Source organism: Camellia sinensis, chromosome 8 (genome assembly GCF_055761805.1).
Source record: "Camellia sinensis isolate YWXY chromosome 8, ASM5576180v1, whole genome shotgun sequence".
In the NCBI taxonomy this organism is placed as follows: domain Eukaryota; kingdom Viridiplantae; phylum Streptophyta; class Magnoliopsida; order Ericales; family Theaceae; genus Camellia; species Camellia sinensis.
The window spans coordinates 138156562-138174736 of record NC_138968.1 but is presented as its reverse complement, the minus strand read 5'-3'; the positions used below and the strand labels follow the sequence as shown (position 1 = coordinate 138174736).

Here is an 18175-nt window from a genome sequence, read left to right as displayed (position 1 = left end):
TATGTAAAAAAATAATACTAAAATAAAAATAAAATTAAATAACACTCGGTTTAATGAATATGTAAGTCTTTAGAATTGAAACAATTCAAAAAATTCTGCTTTTAAATAAGAGAAGTTAAAATATGATTTACTTCCCAATTTTTCAACTAACATAGGTTTCTTAATTTTGAATTTTTTTAATATACAAAATCTAAACAATCAGTTTAAAATATAAATTTAAAGGTAAGACAAGTAGTTTAGGATAGGAGATGGTGAGACCTTTTCTTCCCCACAAGACAAGGTTTGGATTCACCACTAAATGTAAATTGGTGAAGCATCCAAGTGTATTAAGATAAAATTTTCAAAACCAATTTAGTCCTTGATTTCCTATTTTCTATTGTTGTTAAGAATTTTGACTGCAATCCCAATATTTAATGAAAATTTGAATCTCAAAACTTCCATCAGATTTTAATGCTTAACTGAACTAGAAATTTTTAGGCTTCGGCTCTAAAGAATGAGAATCAACTTTATGGCCAATGATAATTCAAGTCTATTACTCTTCCTTTTGGCCAAGCACTAATCGTCAATAGAAGCTATCAATAGTTCGTGTCATGTGGACCATATAACAAGAGAGAAAATAATAAATTTTACAAACTTTTCTTACTGGCGTGGCAATGTAGCATGCAATCATGAACCTTTGTTATTTGAATGGCTCTGAAGACCACTAGATAGTACCTTTTTAAGTAAATTTTCCGAATCACACCACACCTTTGACACAATGGAATGTTGTCGATGCAACTAAAATAATTATTCTGTTATTGTAAAACACATGAAAAATACTAACAAAAAGTTTCCAACAAGTCTGTATAAAAATAAATTCATCTCTTTACATATATGAGATGAGTTAGAATCATGTCACATGAATAAATGAGAAAAATCCCATTGTTCAAAACATAAAACAAAGAACTGATGGCATAAACAGCCAAAGCAGTGCAAAATCTCCCTACCAGTAATCAGCACAAGAACATTTCCCATCTTTGAAATGGTGAAACCTACTAGCATCTCGTACAATAATTTCTCGGTTTTCTGTCTCCGATATGTACTTGATAGCAACATGGCAATCACTGCAGAAACGCAAATTCTTCATCACCCGGATTGGAACACCCTCTGGGGTGTTCATCAGAGCAAAAGCAATTGCAAACTTTTCACTATGGTGTGCCAAGTTGTGTTCCTTCTCCTCAGCATCCATGTCATGTAAAACAGAGCCGGTGTCAGGCACGTAACCCAGCAGTTTCATTTCCCAAGTTATTTCTTTCAAGTACATATCAATCTCCATTGATTGTGGATGGGATTTGTCACCCATGCAAAACTGGTGAACCTGGTTCTTCACCTCAAACCAGCCGATACCTGGCTCCTTCTGCACCCTCCTATCTCTCGTCACTTTCCTCACTTCTGAAACATACTGCCATCTTTTAGCAGAGGCTTGAATATTCAACAGCAGCACATAAGGAGCCGAATCCTGAGGATCAAACCTAAGAACTTCTTCAGCAATCCTTTTAGCAATATCTGCGTTTTTATGGATTTTACAGGCAGATAATAAAGTCTTCCATATAATAGCATCTTTCTTTACAGGCATAGTTCTTATAAAACCTTCTGCCTCCTCCAAACGGCCAGACCGCCCAAGCAGATCAACCACACATGTATAATGTTCTAGCTGAGGCTCCAATCCATACTTTTCTATCATCAAATTAAAGAATTGAAGGCCTTTATCTTTCAATCCACAATGACTACAAGCATAAAGCAAGCTTAAAAAAGTAACGTCATTTGCATCCAACCCTACTTGATCCATCCGATTAAACAGCTCAATGGCTTCCTCTCCCTTCCCATGGAACCCATATGCAGCAATCATTGAAGTCCACAAGACCACATCGGCTTCTTCCCTTTCCAAGAAAGCTTTTACAGATTCATCCAAACACCCACATCTAGAGTACATACTAATCAGTGAACTAATAACACCAACAACAGTACTTGCACCAGTTTTTATTGCCTCCGCATGAATCTGTCGGCCTTGTCCAAGTGTTGCTAACTCCAAACATGAACTGATTACACTCACACGCGTAATCCTGTCAGGCCTAAAACCGGCCATCTTCATCATATTATACTGATCCAAAGCACCCTCAGAAAACCCGTTTTGAGCTCTACCCGCAATAAGCGTGTTGCAAGCAACCACATTGCGAATTGGCATTGCTTTGATCACTCTCTCTCCTTCTCCCAAACTTCCAGACTTCATGTACATGTGAGCCAAAGAACTCCCAACAACTAAATTGAACTCAAACCCAGATTTCACCACATACCCATGAACCTGCCTGCCTGCATTCAAATCTTTCAAACTCGCACAACCTCGAAGAACACTACCCAAAGTGAACTCATCCAACATAAACCCCAAACCATGCATTTGGGAAAACAAACTCAACCCCTCCTCGTTAAACTCAAACTTGGTCATACCCGCAACCATCGCATTCCACGTCACAACATTTCGTTCCGGCATTTCATCAAACACCTAACGTGTACTCTCTAAATCACCATTTTGAATGAACCCACCAATCAAAATGTTGCAAGACATGATGTTCTTCCTGGGCATTACGTCGAACAGTGTAACGGCGGTTGAAAGTTCTCCGATTTTGGAATAGGCGTTGAGTAGGTGGTTGGAGACGAACTTTTCTGAGGAAGACCCAGATGTGATGATCAGAGAATGGAGGTGTTTGAGGAGTGAGAGAGATTGGGTATGAATGCATTGTTGGAGGAGGTGAGAGACGAGAGATGGGTCGGACCAAATCTCTGATGTGAATGATTCGAATGCTTCTTTGAGGCGGCCTTTGGAGCAGAGGTTGGTGAATTCGTTTGGAGTTTTGGAGGTGTTTGTGGAGAGAAAGCGAAGAGGAGTTGGAGTGAGAGGCCTAAAACATGACTTTGACAAACCCATACATTTGGGTTGGCTTGGCTTAATGACCTGTGTAATAAAACTGAAGTTCTATTCTACTAGTATTTGGAGTAATTTAGATTCCTTATATTTTGAGAAAAAAATATTTATGTAAATAATTTTGATTAAGCCGGTGCCAAAAAATCCAGACTATTTTTTAGGTCTATAAATAATTTTTCATTAACTTTTGTAAAAAAAATCATAAATTAAAAGATTTCATTCTTATACATAAAGTCTTCAAAATCATGAAAAATTAATAAATTAAAAAATATTAACGATTTTTTTAGATGTCTAGAGTAGTGAAAATGGATGAACAATTTGAAATGAATAAAGTAATCAACTAGATTCAAAACACTAGTTTAGTTTTATCAATTGCGTAATTTTGCAGAGAAATGTATATAATTTGCATGGTAACTTAGTAAATTGGGACATTTTGAGTTTTGATTTTTGTTAATTGTGTCATTACTTGAATGATACACTTATGACTAAGTGATTTGCAAGTATTTAAATTTAATTGATAAGAGGGGATCAACACATTGTGGTTAGTGATGGATCCACATATTAAAATATAAAAAAAAAAAATTATATTTGATTTAGAGTATTATGTGTCCCCTCATTAGGTGTGATGTCTACATTTGTATCTTCTTTTAATTGTTTATCATCTCTCATCTACTCTTTGACATTTTAATTAGTTTTTCTCTTCTCCTAGGTACTTGAGGTTTGATTGGACTTGCAGATCTTTGTCGACTCAACAACTATATAACATTATCCCATGCTTTAATCACTTTCTCGCCCTGCCTCCCCGCCTTTTATGTTTTTAGTTTGTCTCAAGCATGCGATATTTAGAAATTGACATGCTTTTAAAAAAAAAAATTGATAGAAGTCATTCATAATTATATTTCTAGTATTATTATAATCTTATTTTATGATTATTTTATATTTTCTTGAATTTTTAAATCAGGGTATTTTAGTAATTTTTATACTTACTGACATGGGTTGTAGGGCTCACTCATAAATTATATTGTGGGTCAAGTTATTTAATTAAATTTTATTTGTATTTCTTATTTGGTCTTAATATGATTTTGGAAGTCAAAGATATTGTAGTAGTAGTAGTTTTTTTTTTAGTTGGTTTAGAAAATCTTTTGTATAAAGACATGTAATGCTTGTAATTTAGGGTTTATTATACTCTATACCCCTTAACTATCGCTAATTTGTCTACTTAGTCCATAAACTATCAATTAAGTCTATTAAGTTCCTAAAGTATACAAATTAAAGTTTGTTTAGTCCCTAAACTATCAATTGAATCTAGTAAGTCTCTAAATTATTTAAATCAAACCTATTTAGTCCTTGAAAATGTAACAAAAATAAAATATAAGCTCATAAATATTATAAATTAGTAAAAGACCCTATCTAGTTAAAATTTTATTTCAAAAAATCTTTAATTTTTATTCCATCTTTAAAAAGTAGGCATTAGCTCATAAATATTATTGGAAGTCAAAGATATTGTAGTAGTTTTCAACAACAACGCATCCGACATAACTTATAGAGGGATGAGGCGAATTACGTTCTGGTCATCACAACAAAGGTAATTATCTATAATATTTTGCTAGTTATATTCTAAAATGGCTACGTATGCTTACCTTTATTTAGTATTATATGTCAGAAATAATTTCTAATTGATTATTTTTAAGTTTTTTGCTAAGTTATTTTATATAATTTAATTAATATATTATTTTTCCTATTATTACTTGTAACAAAATGTTATTATTTAAACTATCTAACTCTACTTTTTCAGTATATCTAATACTCATATAATTTTATAGGCAATATTGAGAAATTACACTCTAATACTAATTTAAACACAACTAAATAAAATACTTTTTAAAGACAAAATAAAAAATTTAAATTTTTTTGTAGAAAAATTTAAATTTGTTTAAGAAAATTTTAATTAGTTTGGGCTTTTTTACTTATTTATAATACTTACGGACATATATTTTAATTTTATAATTCTTTCAAGGACTAAATAGATTTGAATTAAATATTTTTGGGACTTAATAAATTTAATCGATAGATTTTGATTCACATATACTTTAGGGACTTAATGGACTCAATCGATAGTTCACGGACGAAATAGACAATTTGACTATAATTCCGGGACAGAAAGTGTAATAAACCCTATAATTAGAGTTAATATTTTAGAGAATTTTAAAAGCTTGTGAAGCTTCTTCATGGATTGTATGATGCAATCAAACCCTGGATGTGATGCCTAAAGATTCTAAGAGTAATTTCTAGACCTATCTTGTAGCGCCCCAACATTTATACATAAGGAACATCCAATCACCCCTATTCCATACATTAATCCAAAATAAATCTTCATAGTATATGCATTTTATAAACGTGAGATTCAAACATGATAGTTCCACATGCGGTATACATTCAATGAGTTCTAACACCTGAATCTATAGCATGTAGAACATTCTAACAAAAATAAATAGAAAACGCCCTCAAGGGCTACAAGTTCCAAGGCTTAAGCCCGATTATACAAAATGGTTGTTCAAACCCAAAACAGATATAGCCCTTAGCTTGCAAAAGATAGTCATTACAAAATAAGAGCCTTTCTCTCCACATACACATCCACATTCTTAATTTGGCGGAATCATTACATTATTTCCTGCACCAAAAACCCCATAGGATGAGCATAAAGTCCAGTAGAAAACTCTTAACAAAGTATATACATTTTATACAATTCTCATGAATGAAATGCATATGCTACGCCATGCCCAAAGAAAATCACATCCTTATCTTTTTTTTAAAAAAATCTTCATGCTCAATGCAACATTGAAATTTTCCAACAAGTCATAAATTTTACATCAATTTCACGGGGTGATAAATACGACTCAGGTAATCCCTAGGTTGGTGTCTGCAAGCAGACATAACTAGCACTACCAAATCTCTACACTACCAGTAGCTAACCGGAAGGCACGTGATACCTACTCCGCGCGTGTTTTCGGTCTTTCACCCTGGACACTCAGGCCAACTTAATCAATCTCATCTACACCTCCTATCCGGACGTACCAACGTATTTACCCCAAACATTTCATAGAAATCAATTTTCTAATATTTCTTTTCTCAATGCAAAAGTTTCCGAATCTTAATACAAAATTTACAGCAACCAATGAATTGAGATGAAAATGTAACAATTTATCGTGAAATGAAATGTTCTTCCACTTTCAATCATCTCACACAATGTATTATCCATAATCATACTTCCTATTTCTCATTTCAATGCCTTCACACAAATAGCCATATATTCATTTCCATAATAATCACACTTCTAACAAGTTAGTCACTTCAAGACTATCTCAACGTTTTAGACAATAATTTCCAATATCAACACATATCATAGCCCATGAATTGCATCATTTACATATATATATGAAACAATAGAGTATTTTTCAATCATTTATTTATGGTAGTACATCATGGGTAACAAAACAAGATAAAATCCATAAATTTTCAACCCCCTTTTAAGAAAAATCCCAAATTTCTAGGTTTTACCATCAAAAGAGATATTCCCTCATTTTGTTTTTTGAAAGAATAACACCCAAATACCTCATTCCTCCTATAATGTGATTTTCACTCTCAAGAAATAGTTTTTAGAAAAGAGTATGGATTAAACCCACTTTTAAAACTCCTACCATCTTTGAGCCAAAAATCCATCTTTCAATATCAGCAAAGAAATCCCAAAATCAACACAAACTTGCAAAAATGTATATATAACTCAAAGAAATCCCTACCTCAAGTGTTGGAGAAGAAATAAGATGAAAGCCCTAAATCCAATGGTGTTAAAATTTGATCTCTACCACTCAAAATGTAGCTCTAGCTTACCCCTTTAAGATTTGTGAAGAATATTGGTCAAAATCCCAAAGATTTGCAAGAGATCAAGAGTTTAAAGAGTTTTGGTGTAGAAAAAGTAGAGAGAAGGGAGAGGAAATGATTTTTAGAGAGAGAGAGAGATAAGCAAAAAGTGATACACATACAGCCCCGAAAAGAAAAAAAAATAGAGATTTCAGATTGCCTAGAGGCCCGCACTTGCGGCGTCCACTCCCGCACGTACGGAGCGTTTTCCCTCACGTGCGGCCTTCATCCCAGTACGTGCGGTGGCCCCTTCCCGCACCTCACTTCACACCTGCCTTTTATGCAGTGTGTAAGCTGAGAAAGCCACACTTCCCCGCACGTACAGCCTCATCCCCCGCACGTGCGGTCCTCTCTTGCACGTATGACCCAAGGCCTCGCATGTACGGCCCTAGTTCTCTAGCCTATAATTTTTCTGGTTCGATTCCAGACACTCCGGACTCGATCGTGCACCCTCCGAAACAAATGACACTCAACCCGAAATAAACAAGGACCGAAATTTGAGAAAAAGCTTTCGAACACAACAAACCCAAAGAGGACAATAAGTGAAGTGACGTACAATGAAACTGGTCATCACAACTTCCTCACCATAGGAAATTTCGTCCCTGAAATTAGAATAAACTATCCAAACAAGATAAAAACGCCAAGTGGTCAAAACCATACGAGATGTTGTTTTCAATTCACAATAACTATTTTCAATCAAAATTCGTCATTCTCATCATAGTTTCCAAGCATCTAGACTCAAGGCTAACAACAACGGTTCATAATATCATATAAGCATGAAATATTTCGATCAACAACAATGGCCACACATATCAATCTCATACTCAAAACAACAATACTTATAATAACACATGATTAATATGCTTACTGTGTTTCTTTCAACACTAAGGAATATTACAAATTAAAACTACTTAAGCATTCACAAACAAATCTGAATACTTGGATCGGACCTCCGTTTCTCATTCCCAAGTTGCCTCCTCAACCCCGTGGTGTTTCCACAACACTTTTACCAACGATATAGTTTTGCCCCGTAGCACTTGCTCTCGGGTGTCTAAAATTTGAACCAGTCGCTCTTCGTAAGAGGCATCCTCATCTACCTCCAAATCAATCCAATCAAGCACATGTGAAGGGTCAGGTTCATACTTTCTAAGCATAGACACATGAAACACATTGTGAACCCCCGAAAGTTATGGCGATAAGGCTGACCGATATGCCACTTCCCAAACTCGCTTCAAAATCTCAAAAGGCCCAATGAACCTTGGAGATAATTTATCACTCTTACCAAATCTCATTAATTTATCACTCTTACCAAATCTCATTAAACCCCGTCTAGGTGAGATTTTAAGGAACACATGGTCACTAACCTCGAAGGATAAGGATAGTCTCCTTTTATCAGCATAACTCTTTTGTCGGCTTTGAGCCGTAGCTAACCTCTTTCGAATGAAGGCAACTTTCTCGGTTGTCTCTCTAACCATCTCCGGACCCAATAACGGTGCATCACCCACCTCAGCCCAACAAACTGGCGATTTACAAGGCCGACCATACAAGGCCTCAAATGGTGCCATCTCAGTGTTAGCTTGGTAACTATTGTTATAGGCAAACTCAATCAATGGTAGGTACCTCTCCCAAGATCCCTTGAAATCAAGGACGCAAGCTGTAAGCATGTCCTCTAAAATTTGGATGGTACGCTCTGACTGCCCATCGGTTTGAAGATGATAAGCAGTGCTAAAGGTCAACTTAGTTCCTAACGCCTCTTGAAGGCTTTGCCACAACCGGGCCGTAAAATGAGGATCTCTATCCGATACTATGGCCACAGGGACCCCATGAAGTCGAACTATCTCTCTAATGTACAACTCTGCCAAATGCTCAATTGAATCACCGGTGCGCATTGGAATGAAATGCGCTGACTTAGTCAACCTATTGACAATCACCCAAATGGCATCATTACCCCGTTGCGTTCTAGGAGGTCCAACTACGAAATCCATGGTGACGTGTTCCCATTTCTACTCGACTATCAATAGGGGTTGTAACAAACCCGTTGAATTCTGGTGTTCGACCTTCACTTGTTGACAAGTAAGGCACTTCGATACAAATAAAGCAACATCTCGTTTCATACCCCTCCACCAAAACTGACGACTAAGATCATGATACATTTTGGTGCCTCCCAGATGTACCGCAAGGCGTGAGTGATGGAATTCTCAAAGCACCTCCTCTCTACAAGACTCTGGTACAAACAAGCAATCTAAATAACGTACACTTAGATCCGGGTGAATGTTCAAACCCCTCTCTTCTTTCTTGTTGGAGATCCTCTCACGGATTAACTCCACCTCGCGGTCACCCTGTTGTGCCTCTATGACTCGACTAATCAAAGTAGGTTGAACAACCAGTGTAGACAAGGTAGCACCCCCGCTAAACTCACCCAAGTGCAAGCTGAGAAAGCACGAGTCAAATAACCTATGTTTTCAAAATCTAGCGTTGTCCCTACTCATCCTACATTAGTAACTTTTCTCATATTAATGTAATTTAAGAAGGCTATGACTTGTAATGGCTATCCTGTTTTATACTCTAAAATAGGTTCATAAGACTTGCAATGGTCCAAGCAGGTTATAGCTGTAGAACTTAATCTTTGTTGTGTTTGTTCTGAGGAATAAGAGTATGAGACTAGATTATATATCCTAGTCAATATTGAATTTTCATGTTTAGATATAAAAGTGGACTTTTGGATTAACAGTCCTCCTAAACTGTATATCCTCCATTTGAGGGATTATTGAGTCCCTCAAGGACGGTGGGATATGAAAATAGGGGATTGATGAGGGTCTAGATTTAGCAGTTAAAATATCAAATAACCTCAAACTATAGTCATTACACCATGTAATCCATGTCTAGTGATTTCAAATAAACATGGGTTATGGCATGATTCTATTAATCGCTTCTTAATCCAAGGGCATTCCAGACATAGAATAGAACATATAATCCTAAATGATTGATAATCAAAGAACATTTAATCATGGACTAATAGTCCCATGTAATCTAGTCCAACTTGTCCAAATAATCAAAATTCATAACTGAATTACATAAGTTATTTTGTTACCTTAACTTTTGCTTTCATTGAGGATTAGAAAGAACTGAAGCTAGTGGTGTTGTGGAAGCATGGTTATTGACTGTCGAAGAAAATGCTGTTGCATATGTAAAGTTGTAGTTGATGTTTGTTTCCACCTCTATCAATCCCTCCAATTCCTTAACCACAATAGACATGGAAGGCCTTCTTGATTGATCAATCTACAAACACCAAGCTCCAATCTTTATCATCCTGACCACCTCCTTATCATGATATTGTTTGACTCCTTCATCCATGTTTTCCACCATGTCAAGTAGTTCATACTCAGCCCTCTCCCACAACACTTGAAGCAGATGTTTTCTAGATTCTGATTGTGTGCTGTCAAAGTTTCGGCGGCCACTAACTATCTCAAGAAGAACAATTCCAAAGCTATAAATATCAGCTTTGATGGTGACTCTTGCTTGTCGCCACTCTGGAGCAATAAATCCAAGAGTTTTTCTCATTGTGGTCAGAACATGGCTTTCATCTCTGTTTATCAACTTGGATAACCCAAAATTAGAGATTTTGGCACTAAATCTTCATCCAAGAGAATGTTTTGTGGCTTTATATGGAGGTGAATTATTCTCTGTCGGCATTTTTAATCCAGGTAAGCCAGCCCATTGGCTATATGAAGTATAATCTTCTTCTGACCTTTGCCAATTGAGGCAAGGTCTCTGGTTATTCTAGAAAATCCAGTTATCCAAAGAGCCATTAGTCATATACTCGTATACTAGAAGCCTACAAGATTTTTTTGTACAAAACCCAATCAACCTCACAAGATTAACATGGTGTATATGTCCAAATGTCTCAACTTCAACAAAGAATTCCTTTATCTCTTGGCCCAATTTATCCAAACGCTTCGCTGCAATCTGAGTGCCTTCTTCCAACATCTCTTTGAACACAGTTCCAAATGCTCCACCTCCCAATCTTTCCTTAAAATCTTCTGTTGTAACACATAGTTGTTCATATGAAAACCTCACTAGACTTCCTGGAACTTGCTTCATACAGTCCTCCTCGTTCTTTGAGCAGCTGGAGCACAACATCACAAAGCATGTAACAATTGTAACAACAAAAATTAAAAAGGCACCGTAGATTGCTTTTCGTGCTCCTTTCGTATATGACTAGCCCTACAGTTCGGACTCCCGTGATTCTGAATCTGATTCCACAAGTGCAATGTGAAATAGGAAATAGATAAACACAAATGAGTCCAAATCCGACAATTCTTTTGGAAAGTCGATTTAGAATCAAAATGCCAAAAATGGACTGCTTTGCCAGATTATAGAGTCGCCACCTAAATATTTTTGAGAAATTTAGGAAATCCGAGACTTGTGCCAAAGGCACTTATCCATTATCACCAAAGTGTCTCGACTCGGGAACTTATGTATGAGAGGGGAATGTCATGAATTGAGCACCCCACTCACCTGATCAAAGATCGGGCTCTACTAATCATGATGTAAATCTTATGTACATTATATGCTCTTATTTCGATTATTAGGCTAATTTACTATGTGATGCACACAAGTATAGACTAATTTGCAAAAGTTGGAACATTTTGATTTTATGTTTGTTTGAAAAGTGTTTTGAATATGTACCACTTGAAAAAGTGATCTCATATGTACATTCATCAAGTATCCCAATTCAAGCAATTAGCCTTTATCCACAGGCATCCAAACAAGTATATCAATTAAACACTTAGCCTCATGGCAATCATGCTTGACATGTCAACAATCACATGCATGCGATATGCTAAAGCAATAAGTGCTCACCTAGTACTCCGAAGCAAGCCAAACAAAGCAAAAGAATTAGAAAAGCATGCATGCCTCTAACTAATGCAATATGACTAATGCAACACATGCAACACAACTTTAAATAGACTCAGCTACTAACATGGCATGTGAATCAATTTGATAGCATGCGGTTCAAGCACGTTTTCAAAGAAGTAATAATTAACAATGTGAGTTAGAATGATGAGCCGAACTTTTATGTATACAAGACACATGGATGTAAAGCATGAAAAATGCTAAACGAAATATGATGTACTACACTATCCATCATAAGCAAGTAAATAAAAAGGAGAAAGAATGGGGGTTGGAAGACATACACAAATTATTACATATTTGCCCTCGCACAAGACGGTTTGAATAAATGTCCTAGTTAATTACTACGAATTAAGTAACTATTACAATACCCAAAATAAATGAATCAACTATTCTATCTAATTATTTACAAGTTAGAACCAATTAATTAATTATAACACAAAATTAATTAACTAAGCTATTACAAGTTCGAAGGAATTACACTTAATTAATTACAAGATACTAATTAACGAGCCACAAGGAGGAAGTGCTTATACATGAAATGCAGATTTGCCACCTGAAAATGCCCCTGTTTGGCTGCCAGAATGATGTTGTTTTGCAATCAAAAATTTGCACTGTTTTTCACCTCAGCCTCTGCTCTGTTCTACAAAAAAAAAAAAAGAAACTACCTGGCTGAAAAAGGTGGCCGACCAGCCAGAAGAAGTGGTCGGCCATATAGTAAGGTGGGCGACTAGCCACTAATGTTTGGCAATGTTCTACTGTAACAGATATGAAACAGAGCACAAACAGAGTATTTTCAAGGGATGTTTGTCCACCCTGTCTCTTCCTATCATCAAACAGATCAAATGAGGGGTAGGCTTGATTCACAAGCCATCAATCGACTCAAACTCATTGCATGATGGTCTATGAATCAAGGGATAAAAGCTTAATAAATGAAGCTAAAAGACCAACAAAGACTTCTCCATGTCATGATATTGATCAAGGGAAGTGGTCGACTTGATATTTTGAACCATTATCATCACAAGAGAGTATGAAATGGCTCAAAACTCAATGGGTTCAATTAACATCCGATTGAACCCCAAACCATTTTATTATTTTGTTACCTCTTAGTCCAATTTTATTACCTCTTTTAATTACCTTTCCATTCATTAGTCATTTTAGTTCAAAAATGAGCATTAAGTCCACTAATGGAGAGAAATGTCAAACAAAGGGTTATTTTAGGCATGAGAGAGATGTCATACCTTTGGTAATGAACCTCCAAAGAGATTAAACCATTAAGCACAAGGATCTCTATCTCAAGCTTAAACACACAATCGGTTAAAACGACTCTCAAGGAAAAAACAAATCAAGAAATGAGGGAGTTTGCAGAGGTGATTAGAGGTGAACACAAGTATGGAAAACTTGAAATAAAGGCTATCAACTCAAATAGGTTGGTGTCTAATGCCTAAAACACCAAACCTATGAGGACTATTACACCACAACTATACTATACAAAGCATAAATGAAATGAACAACATAAAATTGTCCTAAAATAGTTAAAAATAGTTCTGGAATTAAGGTAAAAACAGTTTAAAAAGCAAGCTAAAATAATGAAGCAATTAAGCTAGCAAACAAGCCAAAAGAGGGGTCGCTAACCCCTCCATTTTTTGGACTTTAAAATAGCATTTTTAGCCTCTGAAAATCAATGGGAAAAAGTTAAAAAAAAGTTGGGAAACATAAGGGTAAAAGCTTAGGAAATAAGGTTCAAAGAGGGGTGATTCACCCCTCTACCTTTAATAGCTTTTAACCACAAGCCTTAGCCCATAAACACAATTGAAAAATAGCCCAAAGACAGCAAATGAAGATGGGAAGTAAGTAAGGGAAAGAAGCTAGGAGTATACCTCTTGAAGAGGAGTAATCCCTTAGAGTTATAAACCACCAATTTCTCACCCTCAAGAGCTAATATGCAAGCTCAATAACCTCAACAAAGAACTCTTAAAGTTTGATTTAGGAAGTCTAGGTGAGGTGTGTATAGGTTGCAAGGAAGAGAGAGATATTTTTTTCAAGAATTTTGCTCCACCAAAATTTTTCTAACCCCATTTTATGAGAGGGGGTCAAGTATATATAGAAAATTATGTTACTCCCTCGAAAATATTAGTATAGAAACAGCTGGTGCAGTGCATGCACCTGTGAAGATAGCAGGCACAACTGGCAGAAAATATCCGTTTTGCCTGAACAAGTGGCCAGCCGGCCACTAAGGGGACGGTCGTACACTTATTTGTGGTCAGCCGGCTACTAAGTGGCCTACAGGCTTCTGGGTGGTCAGGCTTGGAAAAATGTTGTTTTGGTCCCAAAAGTGGGGCAAGGTTCGTAGGTTTTTGAGGATCAAAACCGAGGATTTCTACTGAGGAAATCGAGCATTTGACAAGTGCGAAACATCATCATTCGATAATCAATCGATGGCGCCCAAGTCTTAAGAGTGGTCAAAAATTGGGTGTCTACTGGCACCAGCACACGACCTTGCTATTATTGCTTTTAAATTTCTTCGTGAAGTAGGTGGAGAAGTGTCAGGCACAGTGCCTTTTGCTTGTCCGTTTGCTGCCTTATAGGGAATTTGGACCTTAACAAATGTTGCAAATGCGAAACTGTGGTTTGGGATTAGCCCTTCTCTAATTGTCAATACCGTGGATGGGGTATAACAATACCCATCTGAAACATTATTGTTGTACCTGAAAAAGACTACACCATAGGAACAATTTAGCAGACAAATTTCTTCGCATCTGTCTATGTCACTGATATTTGGAAATGCAACATCTTCGTTGACGAGGATGAAGTAGCTTACATTTCTAACTTCAACAAGATAGTGCTTCTGGTCAAAGGGAGGTGGGCAAGACAAAGAAGTAATCCTAGAGCGACCCACATAGGGTATTTGAATCTGAGTCTGTTGCTGATGTTTTCCATTTTGGTTCTGTGTCTGCCCAAAATATTGAACCCAATCAATGCCTATGGGGCAACTACACTGGCTTTTTCTGCATAAGCCATATTCACCACGGGTGAGGATGTTGACATTCACCTAAATCATGGGTAATCATATCAACAATCTCCCTCAACCCATTGGCATTACTGTGATGGAATATCTTCAAATGCCCATCACTACCTAATTTTATATATGCAGTGTTAACAGTGGAGGGAAAATTGATGGGAATTATTTTAAACATTGATTGAGATGTACCAAAATTCACCAGAAAACTTCCTTGTTGAAGCTCTGCATAGTATGATCCTCTGCTAGTGGTTGAGGTTTGATCTGGCACCAGCTGATAATACATTTGTGGTTGACGCTTACCTCCTACGTATGTAACAAAATCGGTAGCCAATTTCAATCGGTAGCCAATTTCAATGTGGCAAAGTACAAACCACGAGCCCATAAGTTTGAGGAACTTGAAATGAGTTTTTGATCCTCGTATAACTGCTGCCCAACAAGCAATGTGTTTGTAGGGTAATCAAAAGACTGCCAAACAATTGCTCTTTTGTTGTTGAATAGAACCAAATTTTCCCATTCTGTTGTGTTCATTCCCACCACAGACTTGCCTAATGTGTTGGTTGACCACACGTGGTCTCCATCCGAATTTTGCAGTTCTAATTCTCCATCTACTGTAAGTTGTAGCGTCGCGCCTTCTTTTACAGGATGGCCTACATTTGTTGACCAAACTACACTGATTGCCTCCACCAACAATGGCAACTGAGAACAAGTAATAGGTGCAACTGCCGAAGCAGTAGAATCCACAAACAAACTCTACACCTCCCCTTCTTGAGAAGATTTCTCTCACGGTTGTTGAGCTGTCTTCACTGACGAGACTCCTACCATTAGAATCATTGTTGTACCAAATTGAGGGAAAACTTGAATTGAGGTAGAACATGGGACCAAATGATGAGGGTAAGGAAGAAGATCCAGCCGCCTCAATAGAAGTTTGGGCAACATTTTGAGCTAAGCACACAGTGAAAACAAATGAGCAGAACAAAAATATGATTAATCCAGCCATGATCTCTGATGAATTACTTTCTCGCTCTTTGGTTGCTAGCTTTATAAAGAGTTACCAGAGTAAACTTGGGGGTGGGAGAGCAAAAGTCATCACAAGTCAAGTCTTATAAAGGAGGTGGAGCAATTTTCTACAGGTTCTGTGGCAGACATTGACTAATGAACCCATGAGAATGCCAATGTGTATCATAACTTCCAGGTAAATAAGCATGCCTGTAGACAGAGAGGTACATATGTATACATGTGGGTAATGATGGATGGAATAAGTCTATGTACACTGAATTAAACCACAAATAAATAAATAAATAAATAAATGATACACAATGGGGCTTACCTCTAGTGAAAATAATGAGGCTAAGTATACCTCTGATAGGCCCGATCATGCTAACGTGTACATTCTTGGTACTTTTATATGGTTTAATTCCATGTGTGTGGTGATATTTGTATTTTTGGAACAAATTATTAGTTCCTCACCCACCATTTGTCCATTATGCAAACAAATAATACTAAAATAAAAATAAAATTAAATAACACTCGGTTTAATGAATAAGTAAATTTATAGAATTGAAACAACTCAAAAAATTCTGTTTTTAAAAAACAGAAGTTAAAATATGATTTACTTTCCAATTTCTCAACTAATATAGGTTTTCTTAATTTTGAATTTTGTTAATATACAAAATCTAAACAATCAGTTTAAAAGATAATTTTGAAGGTAAGACAAGTAGTTTAGGATAGGAGACAGTGAGACCTTTTCTTCCCCACAAGACAAGTTTTGGATTCACCACTAAATGTAAATTGATAAAGCATCTGAGTGTAATTAAGATAGAATTTTCAAAACCAATTTGGTTCTTGATTTCCTATTTTCTATTGTTGTTAAGAATTTTGACTGCAATCCCAATATTTAATGAAAATTTGAATCTCAAAACTTCCATCAGATTTTAATGCTTAACTGTCCTCGAAATTTTTAGGCTTTGGCTCTAAAGAATGAGAATCAATTATATGGCCAATGATAATTCCAAGTCTATTACTCTCCTCTTTATTGATGTATGTTTCCATACTCTGTATGTTTTTCTATTAATAAAGTTTTCTTTTGCTGATCAAAAAAAAAAATAGTTCGTGTCATGTGGACCATATAACAAGAGAGAAAATACAATACAAACTAATAAATCTTACGGACTTTTCTTACTGGGGTGGCAATGTAGCATGCAATCATGAAACTTTGTAATTTGAATGGAATTTGTCACCCATACAAAACTGGTGAACTTGGTTCTTCACCTCAAACCAGCTAATACCTGACTCCTTCTTCACCCTCCTATCTCTCATCACATTCCTCACTTCTGAAACACCCTGCCATCTTTTAGAAGAGGCTTGGACATTCAACAGCAGCACATAAGGAGCCAAATCCTGAGGATCAAGCCTAAGAACTGCTTCAGCAATTATTTTTGCAATATCTGCGTTTTTATGGATTTTACAGGCAGATAATAAAGTCTTCCATATAATAGCATCTTCCGCATGAATCTGTTGGCCTTGTCCAAGTGAAAATTTATATTTTAAATATAATTATTTATTAAGGTACTGCATTTATCAAATTATTTGTGAAACATCGCTCCTTAAAAGGATAAATTACACACTACGTTACTTTGAAATTTGAAGAAAATATAATAAATTTTATAATTTTGACATAGCTTTATTAAGTTTACTTAAACTGTCAATTTATATAACATTTTACTTAATTTTTATCAATAATTTGTTAGTTATATACATAAAAAATGATATTAGCTTTTCTTTTACATAAAAATATATATTATATGTTGTTAATTTTTATATTTTTTTAACTATTTGTATTTATTTGAATTCATTAAATTTTCCTAAAAAGATAAAAATAAAAAATTATATAATTATTATATATTTTTTTAAAATTTCAGAATTGGTCAATATAACTTATCCTTAAAGGGAAATTTTAATATACACACACTTGAAAAGAATAAAGGGAAATTCTAATATACACACACTTGAAAAGAATATACTGTATGTGTCTCTAGTTATGTTATTTTCTTATTTGATTATAACATTACTTTAGTTACGACCAAAGAATTCTTTAGTTATATTTCATGTTGTATTTAATTATAATAATTTTTTTTTCTAATTATTACTTAGAAAGTATGAAATTATATTATTATTTTTTAATTATAAAATATATATAATATATACCATTTAAAAAATGCGTACTTTTTCACCCTTAAAATATTGAGTAGTAGTCAAAATGTTATGATGGGAGTCAAATGCCAGCTTGATGTCATACCTAACATGATACTCTTAAAATTACAAAGACACAGTTTTTCTTCAAATCTTTAAAAATAAAAAAAAAT

General features: G+C 35.5%; 2 protein-coding genes and 1 pseudogene across 3 annotated transcripts; all 3 read right to left on the bottom strand.

Annotated features, from left to right (window-relative positions):
- Positions 1–772: 772 nt before the first annotated feature.
- Positions 773–3016, bottom strand: LOC114299582 (pentatricopeptide repeat-containing protein At2g41080 pseudogene; annotated as a pseudogene). Its single transcript, XR_014338319.1, has one exon. The product of XR_014338319.1 is annotated as a pentatricopeptide repeat-containing protein At2g41080 pseudogene (transcript).
- A 6966-nt stretch (positions 3017–9982) lies between these two features.
- On the bottom strand, positions 9983–10438 carry LOC145798106 (cold-responsive protein kinase 1-like). Its single transcript, XM_082885579.1, has 2 exons — positions 10241–10438; positions 9983–10156 (listed from the first exon to the last, which is right to left on the bottom strand). Exons 1-2 carry the CDS (start codon positions 10436–10438, stop codon positions 9983–9985), a joined length of 372 nt encoding a protein of 123 aa, XP_082741705.1.
- Positions 10439–10657: 219 nt separating this feature from the next.
- LOC114282043 (G-type lectin S-receptor-like serine/threonine-protein kinase LECRK1) lies at positions 10658–15096 on the bottom strand. The gene is made up of 4 exons (XM_082885578.1): positions 14819–15096; positions 14273–14499; positions 13672–13729; positions 10658–11003 (listed from the first exon to the last, which is right to left on the bottom strand). The coding sequence occupies exons 1-4, from the start codon at positions 15094–15096 to the stop codon at positions 10658–10660; spliced, it is 909 nt and encodes a 302-aa protein (XP_082741704.1).
- Between the last annotated feature and the right edge of the window lie 3079 nt (positions 15097–18175).

What these genes read in the sequence shown, in the direction of transcription:
- LOC145798106 (XM_082885579.1), bottom strand. Translation starts at nt 10,438, where the DNA reads ATGAGAAAAACTCTTGGATTTATTGCTCCAGAGTGGCGACAAGCAAGA. An exon ending in AGTATGAACTACTTGACATG is followed by an intron (nt 10,157 to 10,240) that starts GTGGAAAACATG and finishes TGGTGTTTGTAG; the next exon opens with ATTGATCAATCAAGAAGGCC.
- LOC114282043 (XM_082885578.1), bottom strand. Translation starts at nt 15,096, where the DNA reads ATGTATTATCAGCTGGTGCCAGATCAAACCTCAACCACTAGCAGAGGA. An exon ending in TGTCAACATCCTCACCCGTG is followed by an intron (nt 14,500 to 14,818) that starts GTGAATATGGCT and finishes AGTCTTTTTCAG; the next exon opens with GTACAACAATAATGTTTCAG. An exon ending in GGATTACTCCTCTTCAAGAG is followed by an intron (nt 11,004 to 13,671) that starts GTATACTCCTAG and finishes GTTGTGCTCCAG; the next exon opens with CTGCTCAAAGAACGAGGAGG.